This window comes from Zalophus californianus, chromosome 1, assembly GCF_009762305.2.
Source record: "Zalophus californianus isolate mZalCal1 chromosome 1, mZalCal1.pri.v2, whole genome shotgun sequence".
Taxonomy (NCBI): Eukaryota; Metazoa; Chordata; class Mammalia; order Carnivora; family Otariidae; genus Zalophus; species Zalophus californianus.
The window spans coordinates 51,789,322-51,806,644 of NC_045595.1; the positions used below are offsets into that span (position 1 = coordinate 51,789,322).

At 39.7% G+C, this 17,323-nt stretch overlaps 2 protein-coding genes and 1 long non-coding RNA gene across 6 annotated transcripts in view; 1 reads left to right on the plus strand and 2 right to left on the minus strand.

Annotated features, from left to right (window-relative positions):
- Positions 1 to 7,033: 7,033 nt before the first annotated feature.
- On the minus strand, positions 7,034 to 7,444 carry LOC113918756 (protein CEBPZOS-like). The gene has a single exon (XM_027587523.1). The coding sequence runs from the start codon at positions 7,434 to 7,436 to the stop codon at positions 7,191 to 7,193; it is 246 nt and encodes an 81-aa protein (XP_027443324.1). The 5' UTR covers positions 7,437 to 7,444; the 3' UTR covers positions 7,034 to 7,190.
- A 6,351-nt stretch (positions 7,445 to 13,795) lies between these two features.
- SEC13 (SEC13 homolog, nuclear pore and COPII coat complex component) overlaps positions 13,796 to 17,323 on the minus strand; it is a 37,826-nt gene continuing 34,298 nt past the window's right edge. For all 4 annotated transcript variants that reach the window (XM_027582263.1, XM_027582265.1, XM_027582264.2 and 1 more), the window contains exon 9: positions 13,796 to 14,240. In XM_027582263.1, the coding sequence (XP_027438064.1) occupies positions 14,127 to 14,240 (114 nt within the window). In that variant the 3' untranslated portion in view covers positions 13,796 to 14,126. The remainder of the gene's footprint in view (positions 14,241 to 17,323) is intronic.
- LOC113916252 overlaps positions 14,209 to 17,323 on the plus strand; it is a 29,343-nt gene continuing 26,228 nt past the window's right edge. Inside the window, exons 1-2 of the long non-coding RNA XR_003517892.1 lie at positions 14,209 to 14,270; positions 14,423 to 14,650. This is a non-coding gene — a long non-coding RNA (uncharacterized LOC113916252). The remainder of the gene's footprint in view (positions 14,271 to 14,422; positions 14,651 to 17,323) is intronic.

The following is a 17,323-nucleotide window of genomic DNA, read 5'->3' on the forward strand; positions in this document are numbered from 1 at the left end:
CTCTAGGTCTGACATCATACTAATGTCCGTATTGAGTAGGTCCCTGGCAGACGGTACTACCTCTTGTTCTTTTTGTTGTAGTGATTATTTCTGTCTTGTCATTTTGTCCAGAGGAGAATAGATGAATGAGAGAACAAAATGCTAACAGGGTAACAATGTCCCCAGAAAATATACCCTAAACAAATCAGAAAAGACCTGAAACCAGGGGAAAAGAAAGGGAAAGAACGAAAAAAGAAAGAGGAAAAAAAAAAGAAAAAGAAAAAGATAAAAACAAACCAAAACAGAATAAAACAAAAAACAGTATGATCAAATATGATCAGGCTGGTGCATAGATCAGTGCCACACACTAGATTTTGGGTGTATTTTGGTCTGTTAGAAGAAAGTGCCTCCCAAAATTTTAAAGAAAGAAAGACATATGTACAAATAAGGGTTGATATGAAGGGATGGAATATGATTGTAAAGATGAAAATTATAAAAAATTTTATAAAAGGAATTGATAAGTTGTTTGAAAAAAGAAGAGGATTTAAAAAAAAAAGAAAAGGAAAAAAAAGGGAAAGAATGTGATCAGGCAGGAGACTAGAACAAAGCCATACACTAGAGATTTAGGGTATATTTTGATCTGTTAGAAGAAACTGTATCTCAAAATTTTAAAGAGAGAAGAACTTATATATATATGCCAAAAATAAAGGTAACTACTATGAAGGGATAGAATATGACTCTAAAAATGAAAAATAAAAAAAATTTTTTTAAAAAGGATTGATAAGATGTTGGTTGAAAAAGGGAAAAAGAAAAATTAAAAGAAAAGTTAAAAAAAATTAACTTTGAATCATGGTAAAAAAAGCCATGAATTCTATGTTCAGTATTTCCCTAGCGCTGGCGTTCTGCCATTCTCAATGATCGGGAAACTTGGTCTTGGCTGGCTGTTCTTGCTGATCTTCTGGGGGAGGGGCCTGTTGCCATGGTTCTCAAATGTCTTTGCCGGAGGTGGAATTGCCCCGCCCTTGTCAGTCCGGGCTAAGCAATCTACTCGGGTTTGCTCTCGGGATCTTTTGTTCCCTGCAAGCTTCCTTACAGCTCTGGAGGATGAGAGTGAAAATGGCGGCCTCCCAATCTCCGCCCCGGAGGAGCCGAGAACTCGGGGCCCTGCTCCTCAGTGCGCCCCCAGAGAAAAGCAGTCAGTCACTCCCGTGTCCCCGGTCTCCGGCCGCACTCCGTGCTCACCCGGTCTGTGACCGAGCGTTTCTACCTCTGGCACCCGACCCCGTGTGGAGTCTCCAAACCCAGCAGATCCCTGCGGTACGCTCCCGCGCCGCTCCTCCCCGGGGGAGGAAGGGGAGTCTCCCCGGCTCTGCCGCTTGTTGGGTCCCTGCTGGAGGAGCAGTGGCCCAACTGTGTCACCAATCACAGTTTATGGCAACCCCGAGCTGAGAGCCCACGCCTCAGCTCCGTCTCTGCATCCGGCTTCCCCGCTCCGATACCCGGGAGCTCTGCTGCACTCAGGCACCCCCGGTCTTTCTGTGACCCCGAGGGTCCTGAGGCCACACTGTCCCGCGAGGGTTCCACCCCCCGCTTAGCCACTGGAGCGACATCCCTCAGCGGAGCCGACTTCTAAAAGTTCTGATTTTGTGCTCCGCGGCTCTATCACTTGCCAGAAGCGGCCAACAGAGGCCCCCTCCCCCGGCGTCTATCCTCCCGAATATTGCCTCGGATTCACTTCTCCGCACGTCCTACCTTCCAGAAAGTGGTCGCTTTTCTGTTCAGAGAGTTGTTGCTATTCTTTTCTTCGATCTCCTGTTGAGTTCGTAGGTGTTCAGAATGGTTTGATCCCTATCCAGCTGAATTCCTGGGACCAGATGAAATCCAGGTCTCCTACTCCTCCGCCATCTTGCTTCCCCTATTTTTAACTTTTCGAGGAACCTCCATACTGTTTTCCACGTGGCCACACCAGTTTGCATTCCCACCAACAGTGCAGGAGGGTTCCCCTTTATCCACATCCTCGCCAACACCTTTTGTTTCTTGTGTTGTTGATTTTAGCCATTCTGACTGGTGTGAGTTGATAGCTCATTGTAGTTTTGATTTACATTTCCCTGATGGTGATGATGAACATCTTAGGTATCTGTTGACCCTCTGTTTATCTTGGAAAAATGTCTGTTCATGTCTTCTGCCCATTTTTATTTGTTTTTTTGGGTGTTGAGTTTATAAGTTCTTTATACAGGGTGCCTGGGTGGTGGCTGGTTAAGGGGTCAACCCTTGATTTCAGCTCAGGTCTCTGGGTCCTGGGATTGAGCCCTGCATTGGGCTCCATGCTCAGCATGGAGTCTGCTTCAGGATTCTCTCTCCCTCTGCACCCGCCCCCACGCCCCCGCGCTTGCTTTTTCTCTCTAGATAAATCAGTCTTAAAAATAAGTTACTATATTTTGGATACTGATTGTTTATCAGATATGTCATTTGCAGATATCTTCTCCCATTCTGTAGTTGTCTTTTAGTTCCTTCACTGTGCAGAAACTTTTTATTTTGATGTAGTACCAATAGTTTTTTATTTTGTTTCCCTTACCTCAGGAGACATATCTAGAGAGAAGTTGCTATGGCCAATGTCAGAGAAATTACTGCCTGTGTTTTCCTCTAGAATGTTTATGCTTTCAGGTCTCACACTTAACCCATTTTGAATTTATTTTTGTGTATGGTGTAAGAAAGTGGTCCAGGTTCATTATTTTGCATGTTGCTGTCCAGTTTTCCCAACACCATTTGTGGAAGAGACATTCCTTTTCTCTGGATATTCTTTCCTGCTTTGTTGAAGATTAATTGACCATACAATTATGGGTTCATTTCTGGGTTTTCTGTTCTGTTTCTTTGATCTATATGTCTATTTTTTGTGCCAGGATCATACCATTTTGATCACTATAGCTTTGTAATATAAGTTGAAGTACGGAATTGTGATGCCTCCAGCTTTTTCTTTTTCAACATTGGTTTGGCTATCCGGTGTCTTTTGTGGTTCTAATACAAATTTTAGAGTTGGTTGTTCTAGCTCTGTGACAAGTGTTGTTGGTATTTTGATAGGGATTGCAATTGAATGTGTAGATTGCTTTTGGTAGTACAGACATTTTAACAATGTTCTTTCAATCCATGAGTATGGAATGTCTTTCCATTTCTTTGTCATCTTAAATTTCTTTCATCAATGTGGTATAGTTTTCAACGTACAGGTCTTTCACTTCTTTGGTAAGGTTTATTTGTAAGTATCTTACTGTTTTTGGTGCAACTGTAAATCGGATTGATTCCTTAGCTTCTCTTTCCGCTGTTTCATTATTGGTCTATAGAAATGCATCAGGTTTCTGTCCATTGATTTTGTATCCTGCGACTTTACTGAATTTATTTATCAGTTTTAGCAGTTAATTTTGGTGGAGTCTTTGGTGGTTTTTTTTTTTTTTTAAGATTTTATTTATTATTTATTTGACAGAGAGAGACACAGCGAGAGAGGGAACACAAGTAGCAGGGAGTGGGTGAGGGAGAAGCAGACTTCCCGGGGAGCAGGGTGTGGGACTTGATCCCAGGACCCTGGGACCATGGCCTGAGCCGAAGGCAGACGCTTAACATCTGAGCCACCCAGGTGCCCTTTGGGCTTTCTACATAGAGTATCATGTCATCTGCAAATAGATAAAGTTTGACTTCTTCCTTGCTTATTTCAATGCCTTTTCTCCTGTTGTGGTGAGGACTCCATTACTATGTTGAATAAAGGTGGTGAGAGTGTACATCCCAGTCTTGTTCCTGACTGTAGAGGAAAAGCTCTCAGGTTTTCCCCTTTTAGGATGATGATATTAGCTGTAGTTTTTGTCATATATGGCCTTTATTATGTTAAGGTGTGTTCCCTCTAAACATACTTTGTTGATGGCTTTTATCATGAATGGGTATTGTACTTTGTCATATGCTTTTTCTGCATCTATTGAAATCATATGATTCTTATCCTTTCTTTTATTAATGTGATGTATCACATTGATTGTGAATATTGAACCATCCTTGCAGCCCAGGAATAAATCCCACTTGATTGTGGTGAATGACTTTTTTAATGTATTGTTGGATTTGGTTTGCTAGTATTTTATTGAGGAGTTTGCATCTAGGTTTATTAGGGAGACTAGCCTGTAGTCCTTTTTTTTTTTTTTTTTGTGGTGTCTGTCTCGTTTTGGTATCAGAAGTATCAGGATAATGCTGGTCTCATAGAATGAATTTGGACATTTTCCTTCCTTTTCTATATTTTGGAATAGTTTGAGAAGAATAGGTACTAACTCTTCTTTAAATGTGTGGTAGAATTCACCTGTGAAACCCTCTGGTCCTGGACTTTTGTTTGTTGGGAGTTATTGGATTACTGATTCAAGTTCTTTGCTGGTTATCAGTCTATTCAAGTTTCTATTTCTTCCTGTTTCAGTTTTGGTAGGAACTTAGGAATTTTTCCATTTCTTGTCCAATTTGTTGGCATATAGTTTTTCATAATATTCTCTTACAATTTTTTTTATTTCTCTGGTGTTGGTTGTTATTTCTCCTCTCTCATTTGTGATTTTATTTTATTTTTTGGGTCCTTTTATTTGATAATTCTGGCTAGAGTTTTATCAGTTTTATTTTTTTTTTCAAAGAACTACTTCCTGGTTTCATTGATCTGTTATTTTTTGTTTTGTTTTGTTTTTTTGTTTCTATATTATTTCTGCTCTAATCTTTGTTATTTCCTTCCTTCTGCTGGTTTTAGGCATCATTTGTTCTTTTTCTAGCTCCTTTAGGTGTAAGGTTAGGTTGTTTGAGATTTTTCTTGCTTCTTGATGTAAGCCTGTACTGCTGTCTTCCCTCTTAGGACTGCTTTTGCTGTATCCCAAAGGTTTTGGACCACTGTGTTTTCATTTTCATTTGCTTCCATGTAGTTAATGTCTTCTTTGATTTCCTGGTTGACACATTCATTTGTTTAGTAGCATATTATTTAACCTCCAAGTATTTGTGGTCTTTCCAGACTTTTTCTTGTGGTTGACTTCTAGTTTCATAGTGTTGTGGTCAGAAAAGGTGCATGGTATGACTTCAGTCTTTTTTTATTTGTTAAGGTCTGTTTTGTGACTTAAGATGTGATCTAGTCTGGAGAATGTTCCATGTGCCCTTGAAAAGAATGTGTATTCTGCTGTTTTAGGATGGAATGTTCTGAATATATCTGCTAAGTCCATCTGGTCTAATGTGTCTTCCATTGTTTCCTTGTTTATTTTCTGTTTAGGTGATTTGTCCATTGGTAAATGGGGTATTAAAGTCTCCTATTGTATTATCAATTAGTTCATTTATACTTGTTTTATATATTTGGGTGTTCCCATGTTTGGTGCGTGAATATTTACAATTGTTATATATTCTTGTTGGATTGTCCTCTTTATTAGTATGTAGTGCCCTTCGTCTGTTGTTAGAGTCTTTGTTTTAAAGTCTGGGTTGTCTGATATAAGTATTGCTACTCCATCTTTCTTTTGACATCCATCTGCAAGATAAATGTTTCTCCATTCCCTCACTTTCAATCTGCAGGTGCTTTAGGTCTTAAATGAGTCTCTTGTAGGCAGCATATAGATGGGTCTTGTTTTTTAATTCATTCTGACACCCTGTGCCTTTTGATTGGAGCATTTAGGCCATTTGCATTCACAGTGGTTATTGATATGTATTTATTGCCACTTAATTGCTTGTTTTGTTTCTGGAGATTTTCTCTGATCCTTTGTCTTTATCTCTTTCATGTTTTGCTGAATTTTCTTTAGTGATATATTTGGATTTTGTTTTGTTCTTTGCATGTTTATTAGTGGTTTTTGATATATAGTTACCATTAGGTTTGTATATAACCCCTTTTGCAAATAGCAGTCTGTGTTAAGTTGATGGTTGTTCAAGTTTGAACCCATTCTTTTCTCCTCCCCATGTTTTTGGTATATATTTTTATAGTTTACTTATTTATTTTTAAAGATTTTATTTATTTGACAGAGATACAGCGAGAGAGGGAACACAAGCAAGGGGAGTGGGAGAGGGAGAAGCAGGCTTCCTGCTGAGCAGGGAGCCCGATGCGGGGCTCAATCCCAGGACCCTGGGATCATGATCTGAGCCAAAGGCAGATGCTTAACTAAGACTGAGCCACCCAGACTCCCCTATATTTTATTTTATATCCTTTTGTGTGTGTGTATGTGAGTCCTTGATTGATTTTTAGAGAAATACTCATTTTTACTGCTTTTGTGTTTCCTGCCTTTGTACTGCCACTTTTGGTCTCTCCTTTCACTCAAGAGTCCCCTTTAATATTTCTTGAAGGGCTCGTTTAGTGGTCATGAACTCCTTTAGTTTTTGTCTATCTGGGAAACTCTTTTACCTCTCCTATTCTGAATGATAAGCCTTGCCGGATAGAGTATCCTTGGATGCAGCCTTTTCCCATTCAGCACTTTGAATATATCATGCCACTCTCTTCTGGTTTGCCAGGTTTCTCCAGCTAGCCCTTATGCATTTTCCCTTGTAAGTTAATGACTTGTCTTGATGCTTTTAAGATTTTTTTTATCACTATAGTTTACAAATTTAATTATAATATGTCCTGGCATGGGCCTGCATTTATTGATTTTGATGGGAGTTCTCTGTGCCTCCTGGATCTGGAGGTCTGATTCCCTTGCCCTGATTAGGGAAGATTTTCCAGCTATTATTTCTTCAAATAACTTTTCTGCCCCCCCTTTCTCTTCTTCTTCTGGGACTCCTGTAATATGAATGTTACTAATTTGATGGTGTCACTGAGTTCCCTAAGTCTATTCTCATTTTTCTCTCTCTTTTGTTCAGCATCACTGCTTTCCATTATTTTGTCTTCTAGGTCATTAATTTGTTTCTCTGCTTCTTCCAGCCTGCTGTTTATTGCTTCAAGTGTGTTTCTAATCTCATTTACTACACTTTTCATCTCTGATTCCTTTCTTTCTTTCTTTTTTTTTTCTTTCTTCTCCTAGTCTTTTATTTTTTAAACGGTAGTCTTTAATAATAAATGCCAAAGGAAAGCAACAAACAAAAGCAGGGGATTTGCATAGGGGATGGGAAATGACTGTGAGCCATGGCAGAGCAGAAGTTCCTGTTTTGTTCTGTGGGGCCAGGAGTCTGCAATGTGGTGTGCTTATCTTTCTTCTCCCCCACAAAGGTCTCAAACAGCTTAGATGGGAGGCTGAACGCGATGACTGGTCCTAATTTTTGCTATTCAACCATTTTTCTTGATCTTGCTGTCTGAATCCATACATTCGGAGTTGTACGGAATCAGATTTGTAATAAAGTTCCAAGATGAAGGGAAATTTCTTGCTCATTGTTTGCCTGCAATCTTGGCTTGTATTCATCTTACTAAACAAAAAATATGCTCCAAAAATGCCCAAGAGTTCAACTACTAAAACTCCTTTAAAGATCTTCTTTGCCACTGGTTCCATAGTGTGGGCCATCCTGAGGGGCTTACACGCACCCTGATTCCTTTCTTAACTCTTATCTCTGTGGTAAGGGTCTTACTGATGTCTCCTATTCTTTTCTCAAGCCCAGTGAGTGTCCTTATGGTTGTTGCTTTAAATTCTCCTTTAAGCATGTTACTTATATCTGTTTTGCTTAGATCTCTGGCTGTGGCCTTATCTTGTTCTTTCCAGAAGATTCAGAGCCCACATTTGGTTGTCCAGTCCTTTAAGTCTCTTAGTCTACAATAGTCCTCTACCTGCCCCTCCCTTCCATCCCATCATTCATTTCACACAACAGACTGTCCTGCACAGTTTCCCACATTCTGGACTTAGCCGACCACTTCCTTGTGGCGTTGTCTGACTTATTATTCTCCTGCCTGCTTTTCTAAACTAGTAGTTACACCTCAACACGTAGTACCTTATGAACTTTTCACTTAGTGTACTTATGTACCATTAATTATTGTTGTCTACACTCATTTTTAACTAGAAATTACAAATGGTGATTTTCTATTCTATTGCTTTCTACATTTATTAGCATTTTTCCTTCAATTATTTTGTTAATCTTGATAAAGTTCATACAGAGAAGGCAGGATAAATGCAGGATTTTATTTTTTATTTTTATTTTTTAAGATTTTATTTGAGACAGAGATAACGAGAGAGAGCACAGCAGGGAGGAGAGCGAGAAGCAGGCTCCCTGCCAAGCAGGCTCCCTGCCAAGCAGGGAGCCTGATGCAGGGTTCGATCCCAGGACCCTGGGATCATGACCTGAACCAAAGGCAGACGCTTAACCAACTGAGCCATCCAGGTGCCCAAATGCAGGGTTTTAAAAAATCTGTTTACTCATTTTCAAAATAAGGTTGGCATCTTAGCAACCTCCAAAGTTTTCTTCCTATTGGATGGATTTTTTTATATGTGTTTCAATCAGTTATAGTCATTATTCTTTTAGATACTTCCATATTTGATGTGTTGGTTCCCATGTGCTGCTTTTGACATGACCCTATAGTTTTTAAATTGCTTCCTTATTTTCTGTCCCAATAAGAGATCCTGGGCTCATCTTGTACATAAGATTAGAAATACATACTTTTTAGAAAGAGAAAAATAAGTCCTGAGTTCATACTGTTATTTGCAAATAAAATTTAAGGTCAGTGTTTTCATTTCCTAGGCTTTATATTTAAATTTCTTTTCTTTATCCCAATAATCGTTTTCTAATTATCTTAATAAAATTACCATTATCTTACTTCATCTTACAATATCAACATAATACTATCAAAACAAGAGTACTACAGTTACCAACCATAAAACTACTAAATGCAGCCTATTATGGGTATACATTCAAAACACTTTTAAAGTCACTTGAATATTTATTTTCTCTGTGTGGTTATGGCATGGCCTTTGTAAATAACAAAAATTATGTTTTTTTCCCCAACTTTTAGGGATTTTTTTCTTTTATGACTTCATATTTTTGGAGTTAATTATTAAATATTACATGGCTCCAAAGTCAGTAATGGTATAAAACAAAGTACATGCAGAGACCACATCTTCCATCCTTGTCCTGTCCACTCTGTTTCTTCTTTTCCTCCATAGATAGCTATTTTTATTGTGATTTTTTTTTTTTTGGCCCATTAGTTATTTAGATGTGGATTGCTTAAAATTCCAAACATTTGAGGATTTTCCAGATACCTTTCTAGCACTCATTTCTAATTTACTTTCTTTATAGTCACAGAATGTGTTCTGTATGATTTCAGTTCTTCTAGATTTAATTTTGTTTTATGGTTCAGAAATTGGTCTCATCTTGATGATTGTTCCCAAAGTACTTCAGAATGAGTTTAAATGTTGTTGGGTAGAATCCCCCTTAGGTCAAATTGAGTATTTGGCTGGTTAATGTTTTATATAACTTGACTGATTTTTTTTGGGTCTACTTGTTCTGTTATTGAGAGAGGAATGTTGAGATCTCCAACTGTAATTGTAGATTACTTCTGTTCAGTTCTGTTCATTTTGTTTCACCTATTTTGAAGCTCTATTTTAGGTGCATATATATTTAGGATTGCTAAGTCTTCTTGATGAGTTGACCCGTTTATTATTCTGTCCCTCTTTATCCTTAATATATTTCTTGTTCTGAAGTCTACTTTATCTGATGTTAATATACAAATTGAGCTTTCTTTTGATTACTGTTTACATAGTATAACTTTCTTTTCATATAACGTCCTTTGTTTTTGTGTTTATATTTAAATGGGTTTCATATAAACAGCATATAGTTGAGTCTTGTTTTTTTTAAAGTCCATTTTGATAATCTCTTATCAGGGGCCTTTTATTTGGAGTGTTTAGTCCTTTAATATTTATTGCAATGACCTACGAAGTTTGGTTTAAATCTGTCAGCTGGCTGTTTGCCTTCAATTTGTCCTATTTGTTCTTTCTTTTTTTCCCATCTATTCTTTCTTCCTTTTTCTTTTCATAACCACTTTTGGAATAAGTATATTTTAGGATTTCCTGCTATCTTCACTATTGGCTTGTCAGCTATATTCTCTGCTTTATTCCTTTTTTTTTTTTTTTTAAAGATCCCAGGACCCTGGGATCATGACCTGAGCTGAAGGCAGGCGCTTAACGACTGAGCCCCCCAGGCACCCTCTCTTGCTTTATTCTTTAGGTGGTTGACCTAGGATTTAAAAATACAATTTCAACATAATACAGTATACCTTCAACAAATATAACACTTCATAGATACTATAAGACCCTTACAACAGAAAACTTCCAATTTCCCCATTTCCATTCTTTGTGCTATTGTTATTACTGATTTTATTTCTACGTAAGTTGTAAGCCCCACAAATGCACTTAAAATATTTTTTGAGAGATAAAAGAAATGGAAAAGAAGTGTAATAGTTACCCAGATTTTTTTTTTTTTCTATTCCTGGTGCTCCTTATTCCTTGGTTTAGATCTAAATTTTTTTCTGATACTATTTTGCCTGAAGAACTTCCTTTGACATTTCTTGTAATGCAGTTCTCCTGGTGACTATTTTTTTGGCTTTAATTTAAAAAATTCCTTATTTCACTTTGAATTTTGAAAGATGTTTTCACTACCTCTAGAATTGTAGGCTGTTTTTTTTTTTTTTTTTCCCTTTCACCACTTCAAAGACGTTTATTTTTTTATGGCTTGCAAAATTTCTGATGAGAAGCTGGTTGCCATTCTTATATTTGTTTCTCTGTATGTAGTATGTCTCTTTTTCTCTGGCTGATTTTATAATTTTTATTTATTTCAGCAATTTTATTATGGGGTCTGTATGTATATTGTTCTGCTTGGGGTTCTCTGATTTTCTTGAATCTGTAGGGTTATAATTTTAATCCAGCTTGGAAAAATTTTAGCGGTTTTTATCCTCAGATATTTTTTTCTGTCCCTTCTCCCCTTAAATTTTATTTTTCCTCCTTGGGACTCCAACTTACACATATTTTAGACTACTCGATAGTGTCCCACAGGTCTGTTGATCGGTTTGTTGTTTTAGTTTCTTTTACTCTATGTGCTTCAGTCTGTATAGTTTTTATTGCTGTTGTCTTCAGACTTACTGATCTGTCCTGCTGCAGTGTCTACTTGCTCTTACTCCCATATTTTTTCACTTTAGATATTGAATTTTTCATTTCTAGAAATTCCATTTGCAACTTTTGGTATCATTTTTCTTGTGTTCCTGTTCCTTTACATTCTTGAATATATAATAGCTGTTTTTAAGGTCTATCTGCTAATCTCATGGTCTCACTTCTGTATCTTTTTTTTCCCTTTTCTGGTTATGGTTCTATTTTCTTCTTCGCACAACTGGTAATTTTGGATTCGAAGCTGGACGTTATGACTTTTGTTTTCAGGTGCTTAATTTTATTTTTCCTTTAATAGAGTGTTGGGCTCTGACCTGACACAAAATGAAATTTCGGACCTTAAGGCTTGGTTTTATGGTCCAGAGGAGCCTCTAATCTAGACCTAATTTAAAATGTATTATTAAGACATGATCTTTATTAGGACTCTACCCAATGCTCTGTGTATTCTGAAGTTGTTGCACTCTGGATCTTGGGCACATGAACTATTCCCTCTCTGTGAGTTCAAGAATTGTGTGGTCTGTTGGTTTCTGGTCATGAAGAGTTTTGCCTTTCATGTATGCAGGTTAGGTCAGACTGTAGGAGATGCTTCCACAGATCTAAGGAGCTTGCTCTGAGTAGCTCCCTTTTCTCCAGGACTCTGTCCAATAGGTTCTAGTTTAGCTTTCTGGACTCTGACTTCTGTCTCTTCAACTTGACCACTAGACTCTGGATTGTCTCCCTGCCCTTTGGCCTGGAAGCTGCTCCTAAGCAATAAGCTGGGGCAACTGGCACTCCCCTCACTTGTTTCCCTTACCCAAACACTGTTGTCCTATGCCCATAAGCATTTGTTTCATGTATATTGTTTTTCTAGTTGTTTGTGGTGTAAGGGAAACTCTTATAGCTACTACTCCTTCATGCATGGCAGTGGAAATCTTTTAGAAATCACTTGTGAGAGCCTGTGAATCTTCTAGTTTTGCCAGTTCTCACACTGGCTTGCTGAGTTTTTTGTTCTGAATACTTGGTCATTCTTGGGTTACCTGGCCCAGAGGACCATAAAAGCTCCCCTTTCTTGCCTATGCTGCTCCTACACGGGTATTACAGATATGAATGGTTTGACCCTAATCCTCCACGTTCTAAGGTTTGAGGGACTACCTTAATGTCTAGGGGTTGCATTTCCTATCCCAGTTGCCTTGTTTTTGTGAAAGGATTAAAAAACATTGTGGTCGCTACTGCCCTCTTACCCTCTCTATACCTTTTAAATTACCTTTACACTTGTATCACTTGGGCTTGTCAAATGCCCTTGAAGATTGACACATGATATTTCCACTTGATTAGCCTATTTAGTGGTAACAAATTTGAGGAATCTCACTTACTCCAGGAATGGCTAACATGTTACCACTCTAAGCATAAACTATTAAGGGTTTACCTTAATATTCATTTACCTCCAGATTACCCTAACTGATCTTGGTGGTGTGAGCTACCAACAGCATATGGCCAGGAGCCCACTAACCTGTCACCAACCCACTGTGTGACACAGGATTAGTTGCTTCTCATTATTATTTGTTGAGGGTAGCAGGCACCATAAGGAAGACCAGGCCTGTTCTTGGGGGAGCACAGAGCTTGTTAGGGAAGGCAGACATGTCAAGAGCTAACTAGAACTAAAGGTAGTTTTTGTCCACTGAGAAGTGTATGCAAAGGTGCCTTTGTGGGTGTTTTCTCATCCAAATAAATGGACAGAAGCACAGTTCCCATACTGTTCTCCAAAGGCCCGGATTGTGCAGAACAATGTGGGAGGCCAAGGGGCAGGGCTCTGGCCTCTCTATCCTTATTTCAAGGATAGTTGTTCCACCTTTTCCCATTTTATGCATTATGATCTAATATTTATTTCAAAACGGGTTTTACTGCTGAAAAATGAAGGATGAGGAGCAGGTAGAACTGGGGTCCACATTTCCTTGTGCACAGAGCCTCCTGAGGTGAGTGGCCTGACCTTTCGCAAAGCTAAGTGCACTCACATAAAGGTCTGCTGTGAGCACCATCCCAGATTATAGTTGAGGAGCCTCCACACACCCCCTTCCGAGTTCTGCCTTTGACAGCACCCACTCTGGAGTTGAGCCAGATCAGGACTCAAATAGTGGCTTTACTGCTTGGCAGTGGACAACCCTGGGCAGGTCTTCTATCTTCTTACTGGTAAATTGGGGACACACACCTCACCAGTCTTTTGTGTTGCCAAATGTGCAGGGTCTCCAGCGTAGTGCCGGCTTGCAATAGGCCTCAGTAACTGGCAGCTGCTGATTCAGGTGAGGGTCCCAAGGGCCTCTGCTAAGCAGTGATACTTGGTTCAGGCTTGAGCAGGACCAGAACCATGGTCTCCAGCACAGGCCCCGCCCTCACTGACAGGGTCCGTAACATGAATGAAGCATGCCCACTTTCTGGGCCAGTCTCTTGCTATTTGGTTAATACTGCCTTCCATTGGCATGGCATTTTATGGGTCACTCACGTGCAGTTCATCTGAGTCTTCTCTGTAAAGCAGACTTTTATTCCCGTTCTGCAGAAGAGGATGTGTGCTCAGAGGATACAAGCCCTGTCACCAAAGTCCACATGTGGCATCCCTTTCTCATCCCTCTGGCCCCTTCAGTATAACTGGAATCATGGGCATGTTACAGGCACAGACCAAATTTTTGTGTGTCGGGGGGAGGGGAGTGCTAAGGGACCTGGGTCTTGGCGAACATTGTTCTAGTACACTGATTTTGCAATGAGAATGAAAATAAGCTTTTAAGGGAGGGGTTAGGGTAATGCAGGAAGAATTATAAGCAATATGAATTTATTTTTTTGGAAACAAAATCCCCCAAATAATGCCTGAACCCAAAAGGTACATAAAAATGGCCAAAAATATTTTAAAATAATAGATCTGAAGATCATTTGTAGCTTTTTTCCTCATGAATGCTTTCAGCAGGACAGTAAATTACAGACCATATCAAATCATGTTAAGGCAGATGATCAATCTGGTTGCATTTGTACTACTCCTGGGAAAGTAATCGTGTTGGAGCTGTTCCTCCCAGCTATTTGGTCGGTTGGTCCAAGAAAGGGCAGTCCTGGAGTCAGCAGGTGGGGAGCTGGGCCTTGCCTCTCTTGTCACTGCTCGTTCTGCTGGCCCTCTGTGACGGAAGCAGACACGGAACCCTGGCCCTTGTTGACATCACTGATGCACACCCACTGCCCATCAACGGACTCCTTCCACAGGGTCACCTGCAAGCCAGCACACGGAGCCTGTTACAGGTCTGCACCCCTCACCTTCCCAGGTCCCCCATCAGGCCATGACTCAGCTTGTGAGTCAACAAAAATCCCCACAGATTAAGAAAGAAGGGGTAGGGACAGTGACCTCACCAAGACGGTGACAAAGGGTGTTCCTGACTTGGCTCCCCCCACAGGAAGAACAACTATTCATGAACAAGAAACCACTGAGGGAATCCTAGAAGACAACAGTGAGGCTGAAGCACCTCCCTCCACCGAGACCAAGATACTGTACCAGAAGGCTAAGTGGGAAGGCTACGTGCTGACTGCATGGCCCCCTACCCAGGTTGGCATAGCACCATGTGCAACCTATGTTTCCTCCAAGAAGGAAAAGAGCACAGGGTGACATCCAGTTATCCAGCATTGTAAGTTGTCGCTTTGTGGGGCTCAATTACTGGGAATGATTGTGACTAAGTGGGGAGGGTTTCCAGGAACTGGCACTGGAATATTAGCAGACCAGACAGAAAAGCTGAGGCATAGCCACCCGCCCCCCCTTGCTGCAGTTCCTGGCCCTTGGTGCCTCACATCCAGAAAGCTTGTTCAGAAAAATCTGGGAGGTCCCTGAATTTGGGCTGCCCGGGTAGCAGAGTTGAGTCCTAGTCCAAACAGCTGAAGAGCATGGCCCCCAGGCCCATCAGACAGCAAGGGCTCGCTACAACACCTGGAAGTTGCATGACCCTGCAACTCTAGCAGAGAGGGGGGTCGACAAAGCTGGAGGTCCACCACAGCAAAAGCCAATGGCCTTATTTCACCAGGAAACTTAGGGACAGGTTGGCTTGAGTCAAGACCACAAAAAAAGTATGACCGGCTTTTTCAGTTGCTTTTCCCATTGTGCCAAGGGCAGGAAAACTACTTTTACCTAAGCAGAGCATGTGGGAAGCTGTAGAGCCCATCCAACAGCCCTGCTTATGGTGGCACTAGAATAGAGCACACAGTGCTTAGCTTCCCGTCTGCAGAGCAAAACTAGTGCCTCATCTAACTAGGACAGTCAGTCTTCACTCTTGCCTAATTTGCATCTCCAAACAACAGTCTGGGAAGCCTCACAGAGAGGCCAGTCCTGACTGTATAGAAAGCCTAACCAGAGAATCCAGGCAACAGTGAAGTCCATCCTCTAGGCTCACATGAGGATCACAGAAAACCAGGTAAATATGATAACACCAAAGGAAATTAATAAAGCTCTGACTAAATGAAGATCTATGAACTGTGGGACAAAGACTTCAGAATAAGCCTCTTCAGTTTAGTGAACTACAAGCACATATAGACAACTAAATGAAATTAAGTTCAATTAAAATAGACACCATTAAAAAACCAAAAAACCACCAGAAACTAACTGAAAAATGTAGCAGAGCTTCAAAAGCAGAGTTGACCATGTAGAAGAACTAATCAGCAACCTGGAGGACAGGACATTGGAAATTACCCAGAGGAACAAAACAAAAACAGTAAAGACTGCAATAGGACATAATGAAAACCAGCAGTATGTGCATTAGGGGAATTCCAGAAGATGAGAAAGGGACATAGAGTATATTTCAAGCAATGATGCCTGAAAACTTCCCAAACCTGGGGAGAGAAATAGACCTCTAGATCCAGGAGACTCGAAACAGGCTAAACCCAAACGAGGCTATAAAGATGCTGTAATTGTCAAAAGTCAAAGAATTTTAAAAGCAGGTAGAGAAAAAAGATACAAGGGAACCCCCATAAGACTATGAGCAGATTTCTCCACAGAAGCTTTGCAGGCCAGAAGAAAATGGGATGACACATTCAAAATACTGAAAGAAAAAAACCCTGTTAACCAAGAATACTACAGCAGGCAAGTGTCCTTCAGAAATGAAGAGGAGACAGACTTTCCTGAATAAACAAAAGCTGAGGGAACTCATCACAGCTACACCTGCCTTACAAGAAATGCTAAAGGGAGTTCTTTGAGTAGAAATAAAAGGATGCTCATTAATATTATATAAGGCAGCATAAAACTCACTGGTAATGATAAATAGTTAAAGTTGGATTCTGTAATATGACAGTGGTGTGTAATTCACTTATAACTCCTTTATAAGTTAGAACATGTAAAAAATAACCATACCTACTGTTCTTAGTTATACATTATAAAATATGTAAATTATAACATCACTAACCTAAAATGTAAGGGTGAGGAAAAGTAAAAGTGTAAAAATTAGGAATTCTACTGAAGTTAAGAGGTTTTATGTAAGTCTTATAGCCACAAGGGAAAAGCCTGTAGTATTAGACAAAAGAACATGACAAGTCAAAGCATACTGATACTATTAGAAATCAAAACACAAAAAAAGAATAAGAAACAATGGATCAACAAAACAGAAAGCAATGATAAAATAGCAATTGTGTAAGGCCTTAATAATTACTTCAAATGTAAATGGATTAAAGTCTCTAATCAAGACAACAAATGGCTGAATGAATACAAAAACCAAGATCCAACAGTATGCTTCACACAAGAGATTCATTTAGCCTTCAAGACAAACAGAGACTAAGAAAGGATGGAAAAAGATATTTCAAGCAAATGGTAATCACAAGGAAAGCAGGGGTAGCTATACTTATTTCACACAAAATAGACTTTAAAAATAGTAAAAAGACACAAAAGGGGCCAGACACCTGGGAGGCTCAGTTGGTTAAGCGACTGCCTTCAGCTCAGGTCGTGATCCCAGAGTCCCGGGATCGAGTCCCGCATCGGGCTCCCTGCTCAGCAGGGAGTCTGCTTCTCCCTCTGCCCTTCACCCTACTTGTGCTCTCTCTCCCTCAAAAATAAATAAAATCTTAAAAAAAAAAGAGAGAAAGGCATCAACACATCAAGAAGATGTAACAGTTCTAACTAAAAATAAACTAATAACTATACAGGGAAATGTAATACAAAAATAGTTGGGGACTTTAATACTCTCAGCAATGGACAGATCAGACAGGTAATAAGGAAACAGTGGATTTGAACACTATAGACCAAATGGGCCTAACATGTGCAGAACTTTCTGATAGCAGAATATACATTAGGTGCATATGAAACATTTTCTATGTTACACCCA